This window comes from Mus musculus, chromosome 14 (assembly GCF_000001635.26).
Source record: "Mus musculus strain C57BL/6J chromosome 14, GRCm38.p6 C57BL/6J".
NCBI classification, from domain to species: domain Eukaryota; kingdom Metazoa; phylum Chordata; class Mammalia; order Rodentia; family Muridae; genus Mus; species Mus musculus.
Window position 1 is genome coordinate 42,309,088 of NC_000080.6, and position 17,785 is coordinate 42,326,872.

At 43.5% G+C, this 17,785-nt stretch overlaps 1 protein-coding gene across 1 annotated transcript; it reads left to right on the plus strand.

Annotated features, from left to right (window-relative positions):
* Positions 1-1,129: 1,129 nt before the first annotated feature.
* Gm7995 (predicted gene 7995) lies at positions 1,130-16,309 on the plus strand. Its single transcript, XM_017316254.1, has 4 exons — positions 1,130-1,286; positions 2,242-2,373; positions 3,054-3,234; positions 15,545-16,309. The coding sequence occupies exons 1-4, from the start codon at positions 1,171-1,173 to the stop codon at positions 15,548-15,550; spliced, it is 435 nt and encodes a 144-aa protein (XP_017171743.1). The 5' UTR covers positions 1,130-1,170; the 3' UTR covers positions 15,551-16,309.
* Positions 16,310-17,785: the final 1,476 nt, after the last annotated feature.

A 17,785-nucleotide genomic window follows, 5' to 3' on the forward strand; every position in this document is an offset into this window, starting at 1 on the left:
GCAGACTGCCCGCTGCGGAGTCCCAGAATCAAGGTGGCCCCTGCAGAACGTGAGGCAGAAGCCTCCCGGCCTGTGCGGACACCTGTGCTCTGACCAGGAAGGTGGCCAGTTGTCTGGAGCCGGTAATGGCGCCGCCTCAGAGACTCTGTGGCTCTCGCCCGTTCCAGAAGGTGCTGGCCTCTGTGTTCCACACTCTCACCCACAGACCGTCCGCTGGGGAGTCCCGGAACCAAGGTGGCCCCCACGGAACGTGAGGCAGAAGCCTCTCGGGCCGGGTGCACCCCTGTGCTCTGACCAGGAAGGTGGCCGGTTGTCTGGAGCCGGAAATGGCGCTGCCTCAGAGGCTCTGTGGCCGCCTTGGACTTTCTTAATGACAGACCAAGAGTCTAGAATTTCTGATAATTCATTTGACAGAGCCAGGAATTGACAAGCCTGCAGCTATTTTTCTGGGAGCTATTTAATTTCATTTAGTGTCAAAGACTGCCCTGAGAAGGCACTATGAGAATAACAATATGTCCCTTATTGGTAGAGAGTTGAAGTCTTCATCTTCTAGATTATTGTAGGATACATGAGTCTCTGATGCAGAGAACAGAGAAGGATTCTAACCTGGTCATGTGTTGAGGTCTCAAACACTTTGAGTTTGAACACACATGATTAGGTATTGATGAGTAAAGTATTATGGTACAACCGCCAGCATCCTCATGCCTGCACTTGGGAATTCAGGAAGACAGATATTAGAGAAGTGATGGCCAGGAGTCTACAATGCAGTAATTTGTACAGTCCAGGTTGACCTTTGCTAAGCACTATGAACTTCAGGTTTTTTTGACATAACATATGACATGAGCTGGAAATGTTCCCCAAACCTTTATGTCTGAGGCAGCTTTTGGATTTCAGGGCAAGGGGAAATGCTATAAGGAGTGTGGTGGTAGTTGTGACCAACAGTGGTGGTTGGGAAGAGGAATATAGCTTAGCAGATCAGCTCAAATATAGCCTTTCTGCTTTTTCAGTGATTAATCCTGTCTCTAGCTTTTCTCTTCCTCAACCTTCTCTTTAGGACTCAGAATGGTCTCCCCTGCCCTGGGCCATCAACTATGCAAATGCATTTGTGTTTATCTATCTTCAGTGTCTGCTGGGAGAACATCATCCCAAAATTGCAACATCACTAATCATATGAAGAATATGAATAAACTAGACGATATGAAATTTTATATCAGGAAGATAAATGCTGAGCTGGAAGAACTTTTTCGAATCTTGGACATTGACATGAATACTGATTTGAACTACAGGTAAAATTATGCCCTGTATCCTATTGACTGTATTGTGCCCTCTCTGTTGACCCACATTTTCTCCCATGAATGGAGTGTGTCATCTCTCACAATCATTATAAGAAGTCTTGACAGTTGTTTAATTGTTGGATGAGATAAGTGCTGTGTGTTCTATGGTAATCCTCCTTTGTACTTGGCCTTGAGGTGCTTGGAGTCTGATTGGTTCTGTCAACAGCTGGAAGGACCTGGTCACAATAGCTGCCTTACTGTGTAAGAATGCAATGTCTGCAGGCCATTACTGCTTTACTCTTGTTTTATTCATTGTACTCTGAGTCTATGGAACCTACCTGGATTTATTTGGCATTTTAATTTTTTTCTGTGTGTGAAGTTAGTTGAGTGTGTATTGTTCAGGATCTGGGGTTGTGGGTCCTTCGATGGGGTCTGAGGATTTGTGTGATGGACACTTTGTAGGGCATGATAGTGTTGAGCCCTTAGAGGCCCAAATTGATCATCAGGGTTCTTTATTCCCTGTGTTTTCCTTGATGTCACATAGGATTCTCCTGAAGTAGGAAGTGTTATAAAGCCTTTTCCGTTATATACTAGTTATGCCCTCTGAGAATTCATGTAGCAATAAGAACAAAGGATTGTTCCTGCCTTAAAACTAAGAGGGGAAAAAAGCCTTAAAACTAAGGACCAAAGCCTGTGGGACAGTCTAGTAGAAACATTTCACATAACTAGTGTATTCCTTCAGGCTCACCTTCAGAGTTCTTGAGGGTCAGCTATCTCCATTTTGTCCCCTGGCTCTCTGTCCTCTGCCCAAGATAATAAGTTTAATCAGTACCAAAAGGACCCAGTTGGAAGGAGCAAGGATGTGGCATACAATTTTCTTGGGAATTCCAGATACAGCCTTTTTGCACATGATACTTGATTGCTTTGTTCAGAGGATATTTGCTCTTTGAGCCATGCTCTACCACAGGATGAACACTGAATTCACCATCATTAAATCACAACATGAGAAGACAATGTTGGATATGCAAAAAATGAAGCAGTCAATAAGTGATTCCATTGACAAGTACAAGGAATTCATAGAAGATAACGATTCCTACAGGTGAGTCCCAGACACAGCTGAGACCCAGCACTAGGCAGGGAATGCTTGTGGCCTTCTAGGACTTTGTACAAAAGTGAGAGCTCTAGTTCTATACTCTCTGTTTCTTAATAGGAGCCCTCCCTTGAGGCATGGGTCTTGGATTTGTACCTCTTAGACTCAGGTTTCCTAAGTGTGAATATTGTCCAAGACCCTCCAGTCTTTATTCTTCCAAATTCAGGATCTTCTGCATAGAAATCATTTCCACCATGCTGGGAAACTCAAGCAACCCTGAACTTCTAGGGTTCTGACAGCAGATTACAAGATCTGGGATCCATGACAAAAATGGAAAGAGTTTATACCTTTTGGGTCTTCTCTCTCCCTAAGAGGGCATTGCCCTCTCCCTACTGATGGTTTTCTGATACTACACACATATGAGCAACCATGAGGAAGTTTTCCTCTTCTGTGATGTATATGGAACACTCTTGGTGTAGGGTTATCAGAAATATTTTGAGTCTTCTTACATGTGGCTGGTCTCTGGATTTGACCTGCCTCTATTTGGTACTTATGGATATACAGTGGACTCTAGTCTTGGGCTGTCTGGGGATCAGAGCCCTTGCAGGGATCATAATATTTGGAAGAGTGGCAGGCAAATCAAAGGTAGCTGGGAATCAACATTTATGTTTTATTTGTTTGTGGTTCAGCATCAGGCACACCCACCTCCTGAAAGAATGCAATCAATTGAAGGAAAAAGTAAGGATGTTGCTGAATGAGAACAGAAAGCTGCTGGTAGAGCAGGCTGACCAGGAGGCATCCTTTGGTGAAGAAAAGAGTTCTGTGATGAGACCAGCAAGAACATACATCCCAAGTGCAAAGCAGCAGCAGGTAGGATGATGTGTATCAGAGGCAGATTGCCCTCATGGCTAACCATACATATAGACAATCCATTGTAACAGTCCACCAACTTATCCAGGCACTCACCTCTGTCTCCTCCAAGTGTTTATTTAGGTGATCATCTACAAGGCTTTCTGTGGAGGTAGCCTTTTTCAAGAAACTGCATGTTTAGCAAACAAATTTTTCTGCCCTGCTATAATCTGCAGTTCACTAGGGGAGATAAGTTGATTACACATCACAACTCTACATGCTATTAAGTTTGAACAGTGCTGGGCTGGAGCCTTTCTTAGAATAGTAGAGAGCTTTGAAGGAAGATGTAAAGGCTTGTAGCCCATTTGCTTTATGGAGGTCATGTGAGATTCCAGGTAGGAAGTAATTTGCAGGGATGATAGCTTAGTGGAATTGACAAATAAGTGAATTTCATTGTTGCCTTTTGGAAGTTTTTGTCCCTCACCCCCACCGTTTCCCCTGTAGATTTTGATTCACACTGACTGACTAGCAGCTTGCCAATCCTAATTTCTTTGAGTGCTGTTGGAGTTGGAGTTCCTGGGCCTTGTGGTCTGGAGCTGGCTGAATGAGCAGGGATGTAGGAAAGGCTTCTCACAATCTCAGGTTTGGTGTGAGAGTTTTGAGGCTTCATGAAAAAATTTCTCCATATCTACCACTCATTCTGACCAAGAAGAATGTTCTCTAGAGGTTTCTATTTCTCTAATAAGAATACTAGAGTTGAATTTCTCAGTTGAAACATCTGCTCTGCATATTCTAAATTATTTGGTCTTCTAGCATGACAGATTCTTCATTGTTTTTTGCTCCCTTATGATTTTGCGTGTGTGAGTGTTTGTGTATGTGTGTTTATGGATGCTTATGCCAATCTGTACCTTTGTGGGTATTTTGTACGGCCAGTTAATGACACCTGATTTTGTGTAATCATTCTCTAACTTAGTTCTTTGAGCCTAGGTCTCTCAATAAACCTGATACTTCCTGTTGTTCGATGTCCAGTAGACTTTTCATCTCCTGTCCACTATCAAGTGGAGATCTGTCTCTTATTTATATCAACAAATCATTAAACAATACTACTATTTTAAAAATAAGTTTTAGATTTCTTAATTTTACCTGCTTAGAGTTATTGCCTGGGAGATTCTGGCTTGTCTTTTTGGCTTAACCATGGGCATACTTAGAAGCCTACACTACATCACTATGATGACATTGTTTTGTTAAATATATTTTGGGCATGGCTTTGTGTCTGGATAGATTCTCAATCAGAGTTGTGCAGAGTGCTGCATTTCAGAAATGTCACAGCAGGTCATTTATCTAGATTTTCCCTGACTGATATTGAGGATGATTTAATATCACATAATAAGTAATGTGTTGAACAGTTCCTGAGTAATGATCAAAAGTCACAGTCTTTCTCTGATGCTAAAAAGGGCTCAGTGTAGGTTTAGTGAGGGGACCGTGCTAAGTCAAAACGTGGCTTACTGGAGACTATAGGTAGAAATCTCTTTCTTGGCAATTTAGTGCTGTGTTGTCAAGGATATCTGTGTAGAGCTTGTAATGTCCTTATAGGACCAGCAAGTATTTGCATAGAAAAAGTTCCTGAAGAGGAGATAAGTACAGGTCAGGGCTCTTATTCGCGTTCTCACGACCGGCCAGGAAAGAACACAACAAACCAGAATCTTCTGCGGCAAAACTTTATTGCTTACATCTTCAGGAGGCAGGAGCGCAAACCCCCAGCCCCAAAAGCGAAAGCCACCCCTTCTTACATCTTTAGGAGCCAGAGCTCCGGCGCGCCAAAGCGCAGAGCGCGCTCTATTGTTTACATCTTTAGGCAGCGAGAGAGCGCAGGGCGCGCAGAGCCAGAGAGATGCCAGTGAGAGAGAATGGCGGAAACCCCGTCCCCTTTAAGGAGGAGTTATCCTTCGCTTAGGACGCATCACTCCCTGATTGGCTGCAGCCCATGGCCGAGCTGACGTTCACGGGAAAGGCAGAGTACAAGTAGTCGTAAAATACCCTTGGCACATGCGCAGATTATTTGTTTACCACTTAGAACACAGGATGTCAGCGCCATCTTGTGACGGCGAATGTGGGGGCGGCTCCCAACATCTCCCCCTTTTCTTTTAATAAGAGCAAATAGGCCACCCATATTAATGAGAGTGGAGATAGAGGTTAAATCCCCAGTGTGTAGGTAAAGGAGCCATGTACAGGATTAGCTCTTAGGCTCACAGGGTTTTACCCAGAGCAATCCTGACCTGCTCCCGTGTCGTTTTGCCTGGAGAGAAGGACACTTGGACACTCAACCTTCTTGAAAGATGACATGTCTCCCTAGAATAGGCTCATATATGCTGCAGAGCCCTTCTACTGCAGTGCTTAGCCATGCAACTCTCTCGGGCTGCTGAAGCACACTCACTCTATCCCGTGCAATGAGTCTAGCCTCGTGAGATGTAAGAGCTGAGTGGCCAGCGACCTATTGTCTAAGCATAGATATCAGGGGAAGCACCATGTTCTAGTACTGCAAGTGCCTGGGCAATAACCACCTTGTCTCTCCTAGTTTGGGCCTTAAGCTTACAGACCAACCAAAGAAGCAACACTAATCCACAGCAAAGTGTATCTCCAAATAATATCAATCCCACCCATTCTTTAAAGAAGGAAAATGCTGAGGAGATCCAATTGGGTAATCCTTTGGTCAGGGACAGGTCCAAGCGCGTGGAGTTGACCTGAAGTCTCAATTCCCGAAGGATCTGTTCAAATTCAGCCGTCCAATTCTGTAACATATACTGAAAAAGACTTTTTGACAAATTAGCTGCCCTAGTAAATTTAACATACTGAATGGAAGTAACACACAATCCCGGAAACTTTTGTTTACACCCCAGCTGAGCTATTTGCCATAATACATCTAGTTGTTTCTGGACAAGATCTATGAGTTGATTAACCAGCATGAGACCTCCCTGTATCATGACATTAGCTGAGGCCTGTTTATCTATGACTGTAGTCACTGAGGCTGACAAAGTGTTAATGGTGTCAGTCATCTGGACCTGTCCAGACAGAGCCAAGGCTGTCTGAATCAAGGCTAAACCCAGTTCCTAGTTAGTGGTAAAAAAGCAGGGGAATACTTGAGCATTATACATCACCGTCATTGGGAGTGGAAATGTCGACATTATTCCCCAACGCTGCTCTCTCTTTATTATTGACGCCCTGGACATCACCAAGACGAGGGACATCAGTATTCCCTTGGTCAGTCTGGATTTTTCGGGTGAGTCTTTCTGGTGTCCAAAATGGGTTGTCTTTATTCTGTGGGAAAACACAAACTGCTCCCCTGGATCTTATCAAAATAGGATCCGGGCCATACCATTTATTATCAAGGACATTTTTCCATTTAACCATCTCATTGGGCCTATCTGGCTCTGAACAATGACGTTCAGCCGCAGTATGGCCATGAGCATCAATATTTAAAAAATTGAGTGTAAAGAGTGCCATAGACACAGACACTCTTGGTGTTCGGGGTAAAGTCTCCTCAAAAGTTCCCCTCTTCTGTTTTATAAGATAGGCTTTGAGGGTGCGATGCGCACGCTCAACAATACCCTGTCCTTGAGGGTTGTATGGAAGTCCAGTCAGGTGGGTCACGTCCATCTGACGGCAGAACTGCTGAAATTTTTGAGACGTATAAGCTGGTCCATTATCAGTCTTAAGGAGTTTGGGTTTCCCCCAAGCACTCCATGCCTCAAGACAATGTTGAATCACATGTGAGGCCTTTTCTCCGGTTAATGGAGAAGCAAACATGATGCCAGAACATGTGTCAATGGACACATGGAGATATTGAAGTTTTCCAAAGGAAGAAACATGTGTAACATCCATTTGCCAGACCTGTAGAGGTCGAATACCGCATGGGTTAATTCCCACATGAGGAACTGGCAAGAACTCACAGCAACTTTGACATTGAGTAACAATGTCACAGGCTTCTTTTCTTGTCAAGGAGAAACGACTGCGTAATGTTTCAGCCGTCACATGAAAATTGTTATGAAAATTTCTTGCAGCCTCTACCGGGGATGATAGGGCAGCAGCCACCACTTTAGTGGCCTTATCTGCCAAATCATTTCCCAGAGCCATGGGGCCATGTAGGCCTGAATGGGCTCTAACATGAGTAATATAAACAGGAAATCTTCTAGATAACAAAACTAATTGTATCTGCTGAAAAATATTGGCAACTCTACTGGAAGGCTTAATCACTCCAGCCACTTCTAAAAGATTTACTGCATTAACCACATAACAGGAATCTGACACAATATTAAGGGGTTCTAAAAAGGTTTTTAAAACTTCTAAAACCACTAAACATTCTACCACTTGAGGTGAATTTTCATTATATTGTTTGGATACCACTTTACCATTAGCCACATAGGCACCTATGCCAGTTTTTGATCCATCAGTATATACCACAATCCCATTTTTAAGTGGGTTTCTTACTGTTATTTGTGGAAACACAACAGATTGATTTTGGGCAAACTGTAAAATTGGATGTTTTGGATAATGGTTATCTATTTGTCCTGAAAAGGAGGTAACTAAAACTGCCCAATCATTAGATGTGGCTGCCAAGGTTTGAACCTGTGCAGCGGTATAAGGTACAATTAAAAGATATGGACTTCGCCCAAAGTGGGTGATTGCTGCTTTTAGGCCTTTAAGGGCAAGCTGTGCAATTGCATCAGGATACCAATCTATTATTTTAGCTGGGGATACGTTTGGATGGATCCACAACAATGGCCCATTCTGCCACAAAACTGCGGTTGGCAATTGTGCTGTCTTAAAGACACACAAACTGAAAGGCTGCGAATCTTCAATACGTTGTAATTGTGCATTCTGTAAGGCTTTTTCCACCTTTTGTAAGGCCTGGTTAGCAGCTAGAGTAAGAGTCCTAGGGGAGGAGATATGAGGATCTCCTTCTAAAATACCAAACAAAGGCCTTAACTCAGCGGAAGGAATCTTTAAAAAAGGTCTGAGCCAATTAATATCTCCCAACAGCTTTTGAAAATCATTTAAGGTATGGAGGTGATCTCTTCTTATCTCTACCTTTTGGGGCACAATCTTATCTGGGGACACCACAGAGCCCAAGAATTGTCCTGTATCAGAAATTTGGACTTTTTCTGTGGCTATCTGTAAACCCCACTGACTTAAAGTTTTAAGTAGAAAAGGATATGCCTTTTGTAGCATGGTAAGGTCTTTATGGCATAGGAGGATGTCATCCATGTAAAGGAGCAAAATTAAAGAGGGGAATTGTTCCCTCACTGGCAAAAGAGCTTCTTGTACATAAAGTTGACACATAGTAGGACTATTGGACATTCCCTGTGGTAAGACCTTCCATTGATACCTCTTATCAGGTTCCATGTGATTAATAGAGGGGATGGTAAAGGCAAATCTGGGCCTATCTCTTGGACACAAAGGTATAGAAAAGAAACAATCTTTAATATCTATAATAATTAAATTCCAGCCACGTGGTAAGGCGGAAAGTACAGGGAGACCCCTCTGTACTGGGCCAAATAAGTTCATTTGCTCATTAATGGCTCTGAGGTCATGGAGCAGTCTCCACTTTCCTGACTTTTTCTTAATTACAAAAATTGGAGTATTCCAAGGTGAGGTAGAGGGTTCAATATGGCCTAGTTTTAATTGTTCCTCTACCAGTTGAATCACAGCTTCTAGTTTTTCAGAGGATAGGGGCCATTGAGGAACCCACACTGGGTCCCCTGTTTTCCATGGTATGGGTCGTGCTGCCCCAATGGCCACTAAGGAAAACCCAGACCCTGTCTGTCTTGGTTTCCATTAGGTGAGATGGGCTCTATCCTTCCCTGTTCTTGATGTCCTAACCCTTTTCCTTCTTTATAACCCATCTTTGCCATGATATTTTTTGCTTTAGCTGAATACCCTCCCAATGGGGCGTTTTCATTGGACAAAATAAGGCCCAAATGCTGCATAATATCCCTTCCCCAGAGGTTAACCGGGAGTGGGAGCACATAAGGTATGAATTTCCCTTGCTGCCCTTCAGAGGATTCCCACGTCAAGGCAATGGAGCTTATAGTGGGACATGATTGATAACCTAGGCCCTGTAATGAATGAGATGACTCTGTGGTGGGCCATGCTTTGGGCCACCAATGTGTAGAAATTATACTTTTATCTGCTCCGGTATCAAGGATGCCTTCAAACTCTTTTCCGTTGATCTTAAGGCGGAGCTTAGGTCTATCATTCAAAGATACAACCAAATAGGCAGAATCATTTCCTGAGGAGCCCATTTTCTTTATCTCAGGTCCTGCAAATTTCTCCCTGGTATTATCAGGGAGGAGCAGCAGCTGAGCTATCCTATCTCCTTTACTAATAGAAAAAACGCCTTTAGGGCTTGAGCACAGGACCTGTATTTCAGGGGAATGTTGACAATCCATAACTCCAGGGTGGACTACTAAGCCCTGTAAGGTGAGTGAACCCCGGCCGAGAATAAGGCCCATGGTTCCCGGGGGCAAGGATGGTATAGGCTCCACTGGCACCGGCTGAATACTCATTTGAGGCATTAATAGGAAGTCGGAGGCGGCACGCAGGTCCACCCTTGTGGGTCTTCCTGGGTCGCCTCTCTGACTGCTTCCTGGGTCCTGACAAACTGGTTCCCATATCTTTGAGGGCCCTGGGACCGAGGGCCTGATGACCCGTTTTTTGGCACATAAGCTGATTGACTATCAGGTGGGGGAAGGATTCTGCCCTTTATATCCCTCACAGAGCGACACTGGTCGGCTCTATGATAACCCTTGCCACACCTAGAGCAAAGAGTGAGAGTCCCTCCCTGTTTATCTGGAGCTCTGCAATCTTTCTTAAAATGCCCAGGCTTTCCGCAGTTAAAACATGTCCTCTGATTATTTCTGCCCATGGAGCGGTTTTGGGATTGAAGGATGGCAGCCGCTAAACCTGCATTGCTGAGAGGTCCCCCAAGCTCTCGACAAACCCTGAGCCAGTCTTGTAAGCCTTTGTTCTTTCTTGGGGCTATGGCCGCTCGGCACTCCTTTGTGGCTTGCTCATAGATGAGCTGTTCTATCAGAGGCGCGGCTTGCTCTGACTCTCCAAAAATACGCTCTGCTGCCTCTGTCATTCTGGCCACAAAATCTGAGAAGGACTCCTGAGGTCCCTGGATTATCTTTGTTAACTGCCCAGTGGCTTCACCTGCTTGGGAGAGCGCCTTCCAGGCCCTAATAGCCGTGGAGGAAATTTGGGCATAAGCTCCCCAATGGTAGTTTGTCTGATCAGCAGAATAAGCTCCCTGACCCGTTAACAAGTCAAAAGTCCAATCTCTCTGCTCTGGAGTCAAAGCAGCTGCGTTTGTTCGGGCCTGCGCTTGTGCAGCTTCGTGCCAAAGAGCTCTCCATTCCATATATTTGCCCATACTAGGGAGAGCGGCTTTTACAATCGTTTGCCAGTCAGCAGGAGTTAGTGCCATGCCGGCGAGCCTGTCTAACTGCACCAAGGTAAAATTAGCATTGGTTCCGTATTTACGGACCGACTCCGCGAGTTCTTTAATCTGCACGTATTCTACCGGAGCGTGGACACGCCCACCCTCGGCTCCTTCAAAGACTGGAAATGCCTGTTGTATTTTCCTTTGTTCCTCTCTGGGAATGAATGAGTCTGCGCACTGCCTCTCTGCGCACTGTCTCTCTGCGCACTGCCTCTCTGCGCACTGCCTCTCTGCGCACTGCCTCTCTGCGCATTGCTGACGCACTACGCAGGGCGGGGGCTCCGCATAGGGCGGACCTTGAAACCGACTGCCCGGAGGTTGAACAGTACGCTGGCTTTCGCCAGCCACTTTTGGCTTTTTTCTTGACCAATTAGCTGGCTGGTAATGGGCTGCTTCTTCCTCCCAGTCTGTTTCCTCAGAGGAGAATTCTTCATCTGCTTCAGAGCTACTAAGAGCTGGCTTCCTGAGCTCATCTAGTGACGAGTATCTCCTAGAGACCTCCGCTAATCGATCTTTTTTCTTTTCTTTTTTCTTTTCCTTCCTTCTAATCTCTCCCCAGGTATTCTTACCTGACCTAAACTTTTCCTCGGGTTCAAGACCCTTGGAAAGGCCTGTATACTTATTTTGTGTACCATATTTTCTCTTTGTCCTACTCTCTCTCCCCGCTTTACTTCTGATAGATTGTCCTGAATTTCATCTAGAATCCGCCCTGCCTTAACCACTTGATAACATGTGAAAAGGAACAAAAGGGCTTCTAACACTAGAAAAAATTCAAGGCCAAACATACCTTGTAAAGCCATTTCCCACTTTACTTCTGATAGACTGTCTTGACTTTCCTTAGAAAGTTCAAGACCAGACTTACCTTGTAAAGCTATTTTCCACTTTACTTCTGATAGACTGTCTTGAATCTCGTTAGAAAGTTCAAGGCCAGACTTACCTTGTAAAGCTATACTTACGGGTTACCGCCGTTCCCCAGCTGAAAAGTTCTGAATTCACGCAGTTGAATCCTTCTCAACAGTCTGCTTTACGGGAACCTTTATTACCGTGACCCGCAGTTCTGGTTCTGGAATGAGGGATCTTCCTTGCGCCGGTGAAACTCCCGTCCCGAGTTTCCTCCCGGGTTTTTTCTTCCCGGATTTTCTCGTCCCGGAATTTCTCGTCCCGGATTTTCTCGTCCCGGATTTCGGCACCAATTCTTATACGCGTTCTCACGACCGGCCAGGAAAGAACACAACAAACCAGAATCTTCTGCGGCAAAACTTTATTGCTTACATCTTCAGGAGCCAGGAGCGCAAACCCCCAGCCCCAAAAGCGAAAGCCACCCCTTCTTACATCTTTAGGAGCCAGAGCTCCGGCGCGCCAAAGCGCAGAGCGCGCTCTATTGTTTACATCTTTAGGCAGCGAGAGAGCGCAGGGCGCGCAGAGCCAGAGAGATGCCAGCGAGAGAGAATGGCGGAAACCCCGTCCCCTTTAAGGAGGAGTTATCCTTCGCTTAGGACGCATCACTCCCTGATTGGCTGCAGCCCATGGCCGAGCTGACGTTCACGGGAAAGGCAGAGTACAAGTAGTCGTAAAATACCCTTGGCACATGCGCAGATTATTTGTTTACCACTTAGAACACAGGATGTCAGCGCCATCTTGTGACGGCGAATGTGGGGGCGGCTCCCAACACAGGGCTACAAAGCTGCCTTGAGTCTAAGAGCCTTGTACACATCATAGGTTCCACTACATGCTCATGCAACAGTAAATATGCTAGATAAGAGCAAGAATTTCATTGATGTATGTGTTTTTGTGTCAGTCTTTCTGTGGTATGTGGTGTGTGTGTTGTTGTATCTGTGTGTGTGTGTGTGTGTGTGTGTGCGTGTGCGTGTGTGTGTGTGTGTGTGTGTGTGTGTGTGTGTACCAGCTGTGAATCAGTGTGTTTATTCTAAATTGTGTGCTTGTGTAATGCAAAATGCCTTTGCAAGTGTTTATGGTATGGATGCTTGAATATACAATGTTTGTGTATGTATATATGTTTGTGTGCGTATTTGTGTAGACATGCAACCATGTCTGTCTCTAGAGGCCAAGCATGATGAGTAAAGCCCCTGAGATTTCAGATTGCACCCATGAAAAATCAAGTACAGCAGAACAATTAGTATGCAACTCTACCTAGCTCCCAAGGGGGGGAAAAAAGGATGCAAAACTCATATAAAGTCAGAATTTCAACTGACTAGGGGCAATACTACTGATTCTCATTGAAATCCTTTGGAGAAAATCAATGGAATATGGTACATAATGTTGAGGAGGAGGTTGGTGTATAAAATCCATGTGTTATGTCCCTTTTCTCTTCTGGAAGACTTATGAAGGCCCTCTGGAATGTCAGGTGGCTTACTGTGTCTTCTCAGCATCCCAGATTCTTTTCCTCATTGCCTGCTACCATTGCTTTTCCACCTACCTCTACTCAGGAAAACTTTGCCTTATAGTTTGTCTTAGATTCTAATTATTGAGAGATTGAGTTGCATGTAGCTGTACCTGCATCCAGCAGAATTTCCGTAGCTGTGGTGCAAAGGAGGGCTGTTTCAGGAGCCCCTTGAGGGTCATGATAACCTAAAGAACTCACACTATGTTATCTGTGTAGAATTCTGCAATTGCTGTTATTCAAAATCATTTTCTCAGAATTAAAATCAGCCTAAATGGGGGTTGGGAGAAATGAGGACCCTCAGACAGGTCTGGTAGTATAAAATCAGGTAGGTGTTTGAGAAGCAAGGTTCAGAAAGTAGAAAAGAAGTCCCCTTTGACCCAGAGATTCCAGAACAATGAGTAGATATCCAGAGAGTTTCTAGGGCACATGAGGGCTGTAGTGGTCCTCAGAGTAGTCCAGAAGAAGATGATATCCTGATGTCCATCAGCTAAAGAGTGAAAATGTACTATGTGATGCAGCCCTTTCATGAAATATTGCTCAGTGTTAGATAGTCCATGCAAGTATTTGACCTTCAACTAGTTAGCCTCATCTTACTCAAAATATTCCTGACACAGACATATTATTGGGAGAAAATTGTTCCATTGGATCCTATTTATAGTGACTTCTTATTTTTCTGGGATCATACCTTTGGACATCAAGTGAGTCAGGCAATGGCAAAGGGAACCTCTAATGGAAGGAACTGTTTACTTTGGGACAAAACTGAAATGGTGAAGGTGAGGCTAGTCCACCACCAACATGTGATCCTTTGCTGGCAAAGAAACCTCCTCTACACAGCTTTTGGAACTTGCTAAGATGGATTGGATAATATGCCAAGAACCCTGATTCTGAGTCTGGTTTATGAGAGGAAAGCTTATCACTGACTGAGCTGTGTATATGCTTAGCCCATTACGTACCTATCACATTCAAGATTTGTTTTTTATGACTCCAAAATATCCTGGGAGATTTTTATAATAGCATTAACTAGGATACTAAACTAAACATGTTACTGAGGTATACTGTGCTTGTGTTGTGTGAACACAAGTAATTTGCCTAATTGACAGAGTGCTATACAACAGTCTTAGATTTACAGGTGTGTTGTTATTTTCCTTCATGACCATCGCTTTTAAAATTCAGTTCCTATGGACCATGTAGAGACTGCCATATCCAGGGATCCACCCCATAATCAGCATCCAAACGCTGACACCATTGCATACACTAGCAAGATTTTATCGAAAGGACCCAGATGTAGCTGTCTCTTGTGAGACTATGCCGGGGCCTAGCAAACACAGAAGTGGATGCTCACAGTCAGCTATTGGATGGATCACAGGGCTCCCAATGGAGGAGCTAGAGAAAGTACCCAAGGAGCTAAAGGGATGTGCAACCCTATAGGTGGAACAATATTATGAACTAACCAGTACCCCGGAGCTCTTGACTCTAGCTGCATATGTATCAAAAGATGGCCTAGTCGGCCATCACTGGAAAGAGAGGCCCATTGGACACGCAAACTTTATATGCCCCAGTACAGGGGAACGCCAGGGCCAAAAAGGGGGAGTGGGTTGGTTGGGGAGTGGCGGTGGGTGGGTATGGGGGACTTTTGGTATAGCAATGGAAATGTAAATGAGCTAAATACCTAATAAAAAATAGAAAAAAAATTCAGTTCCTAGCCTTGGGGATATTTTCTTTTTTTTAAGATTTATTTATTTTATTTATATGAGTACACTGTAGTGGTCTTCAGACACCCCAGAAGAGGGCATCTGATCCCATTACAGATGGTTATGAGCCACCATGTGGTTGCTGGGATTTGAACTCAGGACCTCTGGGAGCACAGTCAGTGCTCTTACCCACTTAGCCATCTCTCCATCCCGGGGGTATTTTCAGTTAGCACATTCTTTCTGATTTTAGGACCCATGCAGTGCCTGTGGATTTCATGTGATATGTTTTCTCTGGTTATTTCAAGATATAGGGGTTGAAGAGTGGAACCCTGTCAGGTTCATGCACTAAAGAAATAATCATAGCCTTCACTTCAATTCTAGGCAGGTTTCCCATAAGGCATCCACATGGTTTTCTAGGTTGTTCACAACTCCCTTGAACTCAGATTCGGACATTGCTACAATGTTATTATTCAATATATTATACATGGACTATTGGAGTAATATAGTGTTTTTCTTTTAAACGATAGTACAGTGTGTAGTTCACAGTTAAGATTATAGCACTTTTTAAAAGCTGAGAAATAATTCCAAGCCCAGGTGCTCTACGACACTTGGGGATGCAGGGAATGACCTCAGCCAATGGTAAGTCATAATAGATTATCCAGCTGAATAAATCTTGTTGGGACAGAGAGCTGAATTGACAAATCCTAATCAGGCCATTCTTCCTTCCTTCCCTAGTTGTGAAATACTCCAGCAGAAACTGGAACATGGAAGAGACCAGGACAAGGTCTCCTTTGAAGAGAACTTCTATAGTGGGATCCCTGCGTGTGCGAAGCAAATATTTCATCTCATCCCCAGTAATCATGGCTATCATCTGCTGCATTTTCTTCCTTTACTTTTGTTTCCTTGCAATGAATAGCACTTATTTTCATCTGTGCTCTGGCTCAGCAAGAGTGAGACATGTGCTGAGGCACATCAAGAGCTACTGGGGAAACAGGAAGATTCTGAGGGTGTAAATTTTTCTTGTCCTTATAGGTCATCAAGGAAAATTACAAAATCATTCTACAAAATTGCAAAGACTTTGAGCCAAATTCTGTAACATGTTTTCTGCTTAGTGTTGGGTGTCCATATTTTTCAAACCCATACTCCCAAAAAGGAGACCTACTTAAATTTCTCTTGTAAAGATTGTTACCAGAAGTAACTTATTTTCTACTGTGTTGCCAAGGACAGCCATGGGCTGTAAGTCTGTGCTGCTAAATGACAGCCAAAGAAGGCTCTTTAGCACAATTCTTGTTTTTAGATTTTGGTTTGAGCTTTGATTACTTTTGTTATTTGGTTTCCTTTTGTTTCATTAGAAGTTTTTTGTTTGTTTCTTTGCTGTTGTTTTGTTTTGTAATTGATTTAATGTTTTGATAAGGCTATACAGTATACTTATTGACTGCCCACTTTTAGTTACTATTGAGTAAATTGGATGTATTCTAAGAATAAAACAGTGATCTCTAACTCTTCACTCTTAAGAAACTTCTTTATTCAGCTGTGGTATCACCCTATTGAAATCCCAAACCTATCAGACAAAGATGGATCTCTGTATGGGGCTTGGGTTCCATAATGACTTCCCAGCCAGACTGAGCTACAAAAGCGGTTGATTGTACAGTCAGTGTGGATAGTGTGTTCAACTCTGTGGATACCGACTTCATGATGGAAAAAATATCCATGCTGTTTCCTTGTATGTCAAATATTCAGCTGCTGCTAAAATACTGTGAATGATAGTGTTGAAAAAATTAATGGGAAATATACCAGTATTTCTGTAATGTCAGGAAATAAAAACATATTCTAAGGGAATATAAAAGCTCTAGAAAACACAGACATGTATGCTTCTGCTTTCCTTCAAATGTTCTATCAGTGGTAACTACTACTACAGATATTCAATTTTAGGTCCTTTTGAGATAGGGATTTTTGGGGGGTTATTTTGTTGTTTTTCTTGTGTTTCACAATACATTTGGTTCCTTTTTGGGGTTTTAACACAAGCACAGTTTGTAGTTCAGTATTCAGTATCCAGATGTTTTTAAAAGCTGAGACAAAATCCAGGCCCATATGCTCTATGAGTTTTCTCCCTCTGTTTTTTCCCCCCAGTGGTGATTCTGTTTGTTATTTGGATTTATTTTATATTTGTGCATGATTTGCCTTCTGTAGGACTGTGCAACACTTGCATGCCTTTCTCCAAAGGCCAGAAGAAGTTATTGGGTTTCACCTGGAACTAAAATGACAGAGGACTGTTAGATGCCATGTGGGTCTTTTGAGAAACATATTCTCAAATGAAGAGCTATTTCTCCATCCCCTAATATGGACTTTTGTCCTTCTTTGTGTGCTATATTAGTGGAATGGATCACACCTATAGAAAGTGTTTCTTGAGGTATGTTTACTTTGTTGTAAAAAAAGTAGAAGCACCAATTTCCTTTCAGAGCCAAAGCAGTTTTTATAAAGTGATTTGAAGTTTCTCTTTTGATCAGAGAAGCAGGTTTTGGGAGCAGTAACACCAGGTAACAGGGACAAATCATAGTGCAGAGCTCAGCACTGACACTACCACAGGAAAGTGGGAGATGAAGAGAATACTGGCATAAGACAATGGAGCTGGTGCCAAGTTAAAATCCTACAATTGAAGTGGCTCTGAAAATGAGATAGAGCCTTCCAGGTGGTGGCTGAATGGACTCTTCCGTTTCTTTACAAAAGGAAACATGGTATCCATTTGAGTAGCTGGTGTGTATTGGAGATCCAACCCCTGCTTTGCAGGGTAGGGCTCTGCTGGGAAAGCCTCTACCAAAGCACTGAATGGGTCAGAGGTGCTTAATCCTTAACTCAGTACTTCTGCTAGCTTTCTGATTCTGTACATTGCACACAATAACTCTCGTAAAAGAGTCCCAGTGCTTTGACTTAGTTTGACTGACATATATTATGACATATTCTATACTTTATTATTCA

What these genes read in the sequence shown, in the direction of transcription:
- Gm7995 (XM_017316254.1), top strand. Translation starts at nt 1,171, where the DNA reads ATGAAGAATATGAATAAACTAGACGATATGAAATTTTATATCAGGAAG. An exon ending in AATACTGATTTGAACTACAG is followed by an intron (nt 1,287 to 2,241) that starts GTAAAATTATGC and finishes GCTCTACCACAG; the next exon opens with GATGAACACTGAATTCACCA. An exon ending in GAAGATAACGATTCCTACAG is followed by an intron (nt 2,374 to 3,053) that starts GTGAGTCCCAGA and finishes TTTGTGGTTCAG; the next exon opens with CATCAGGCACACCCACCTCC.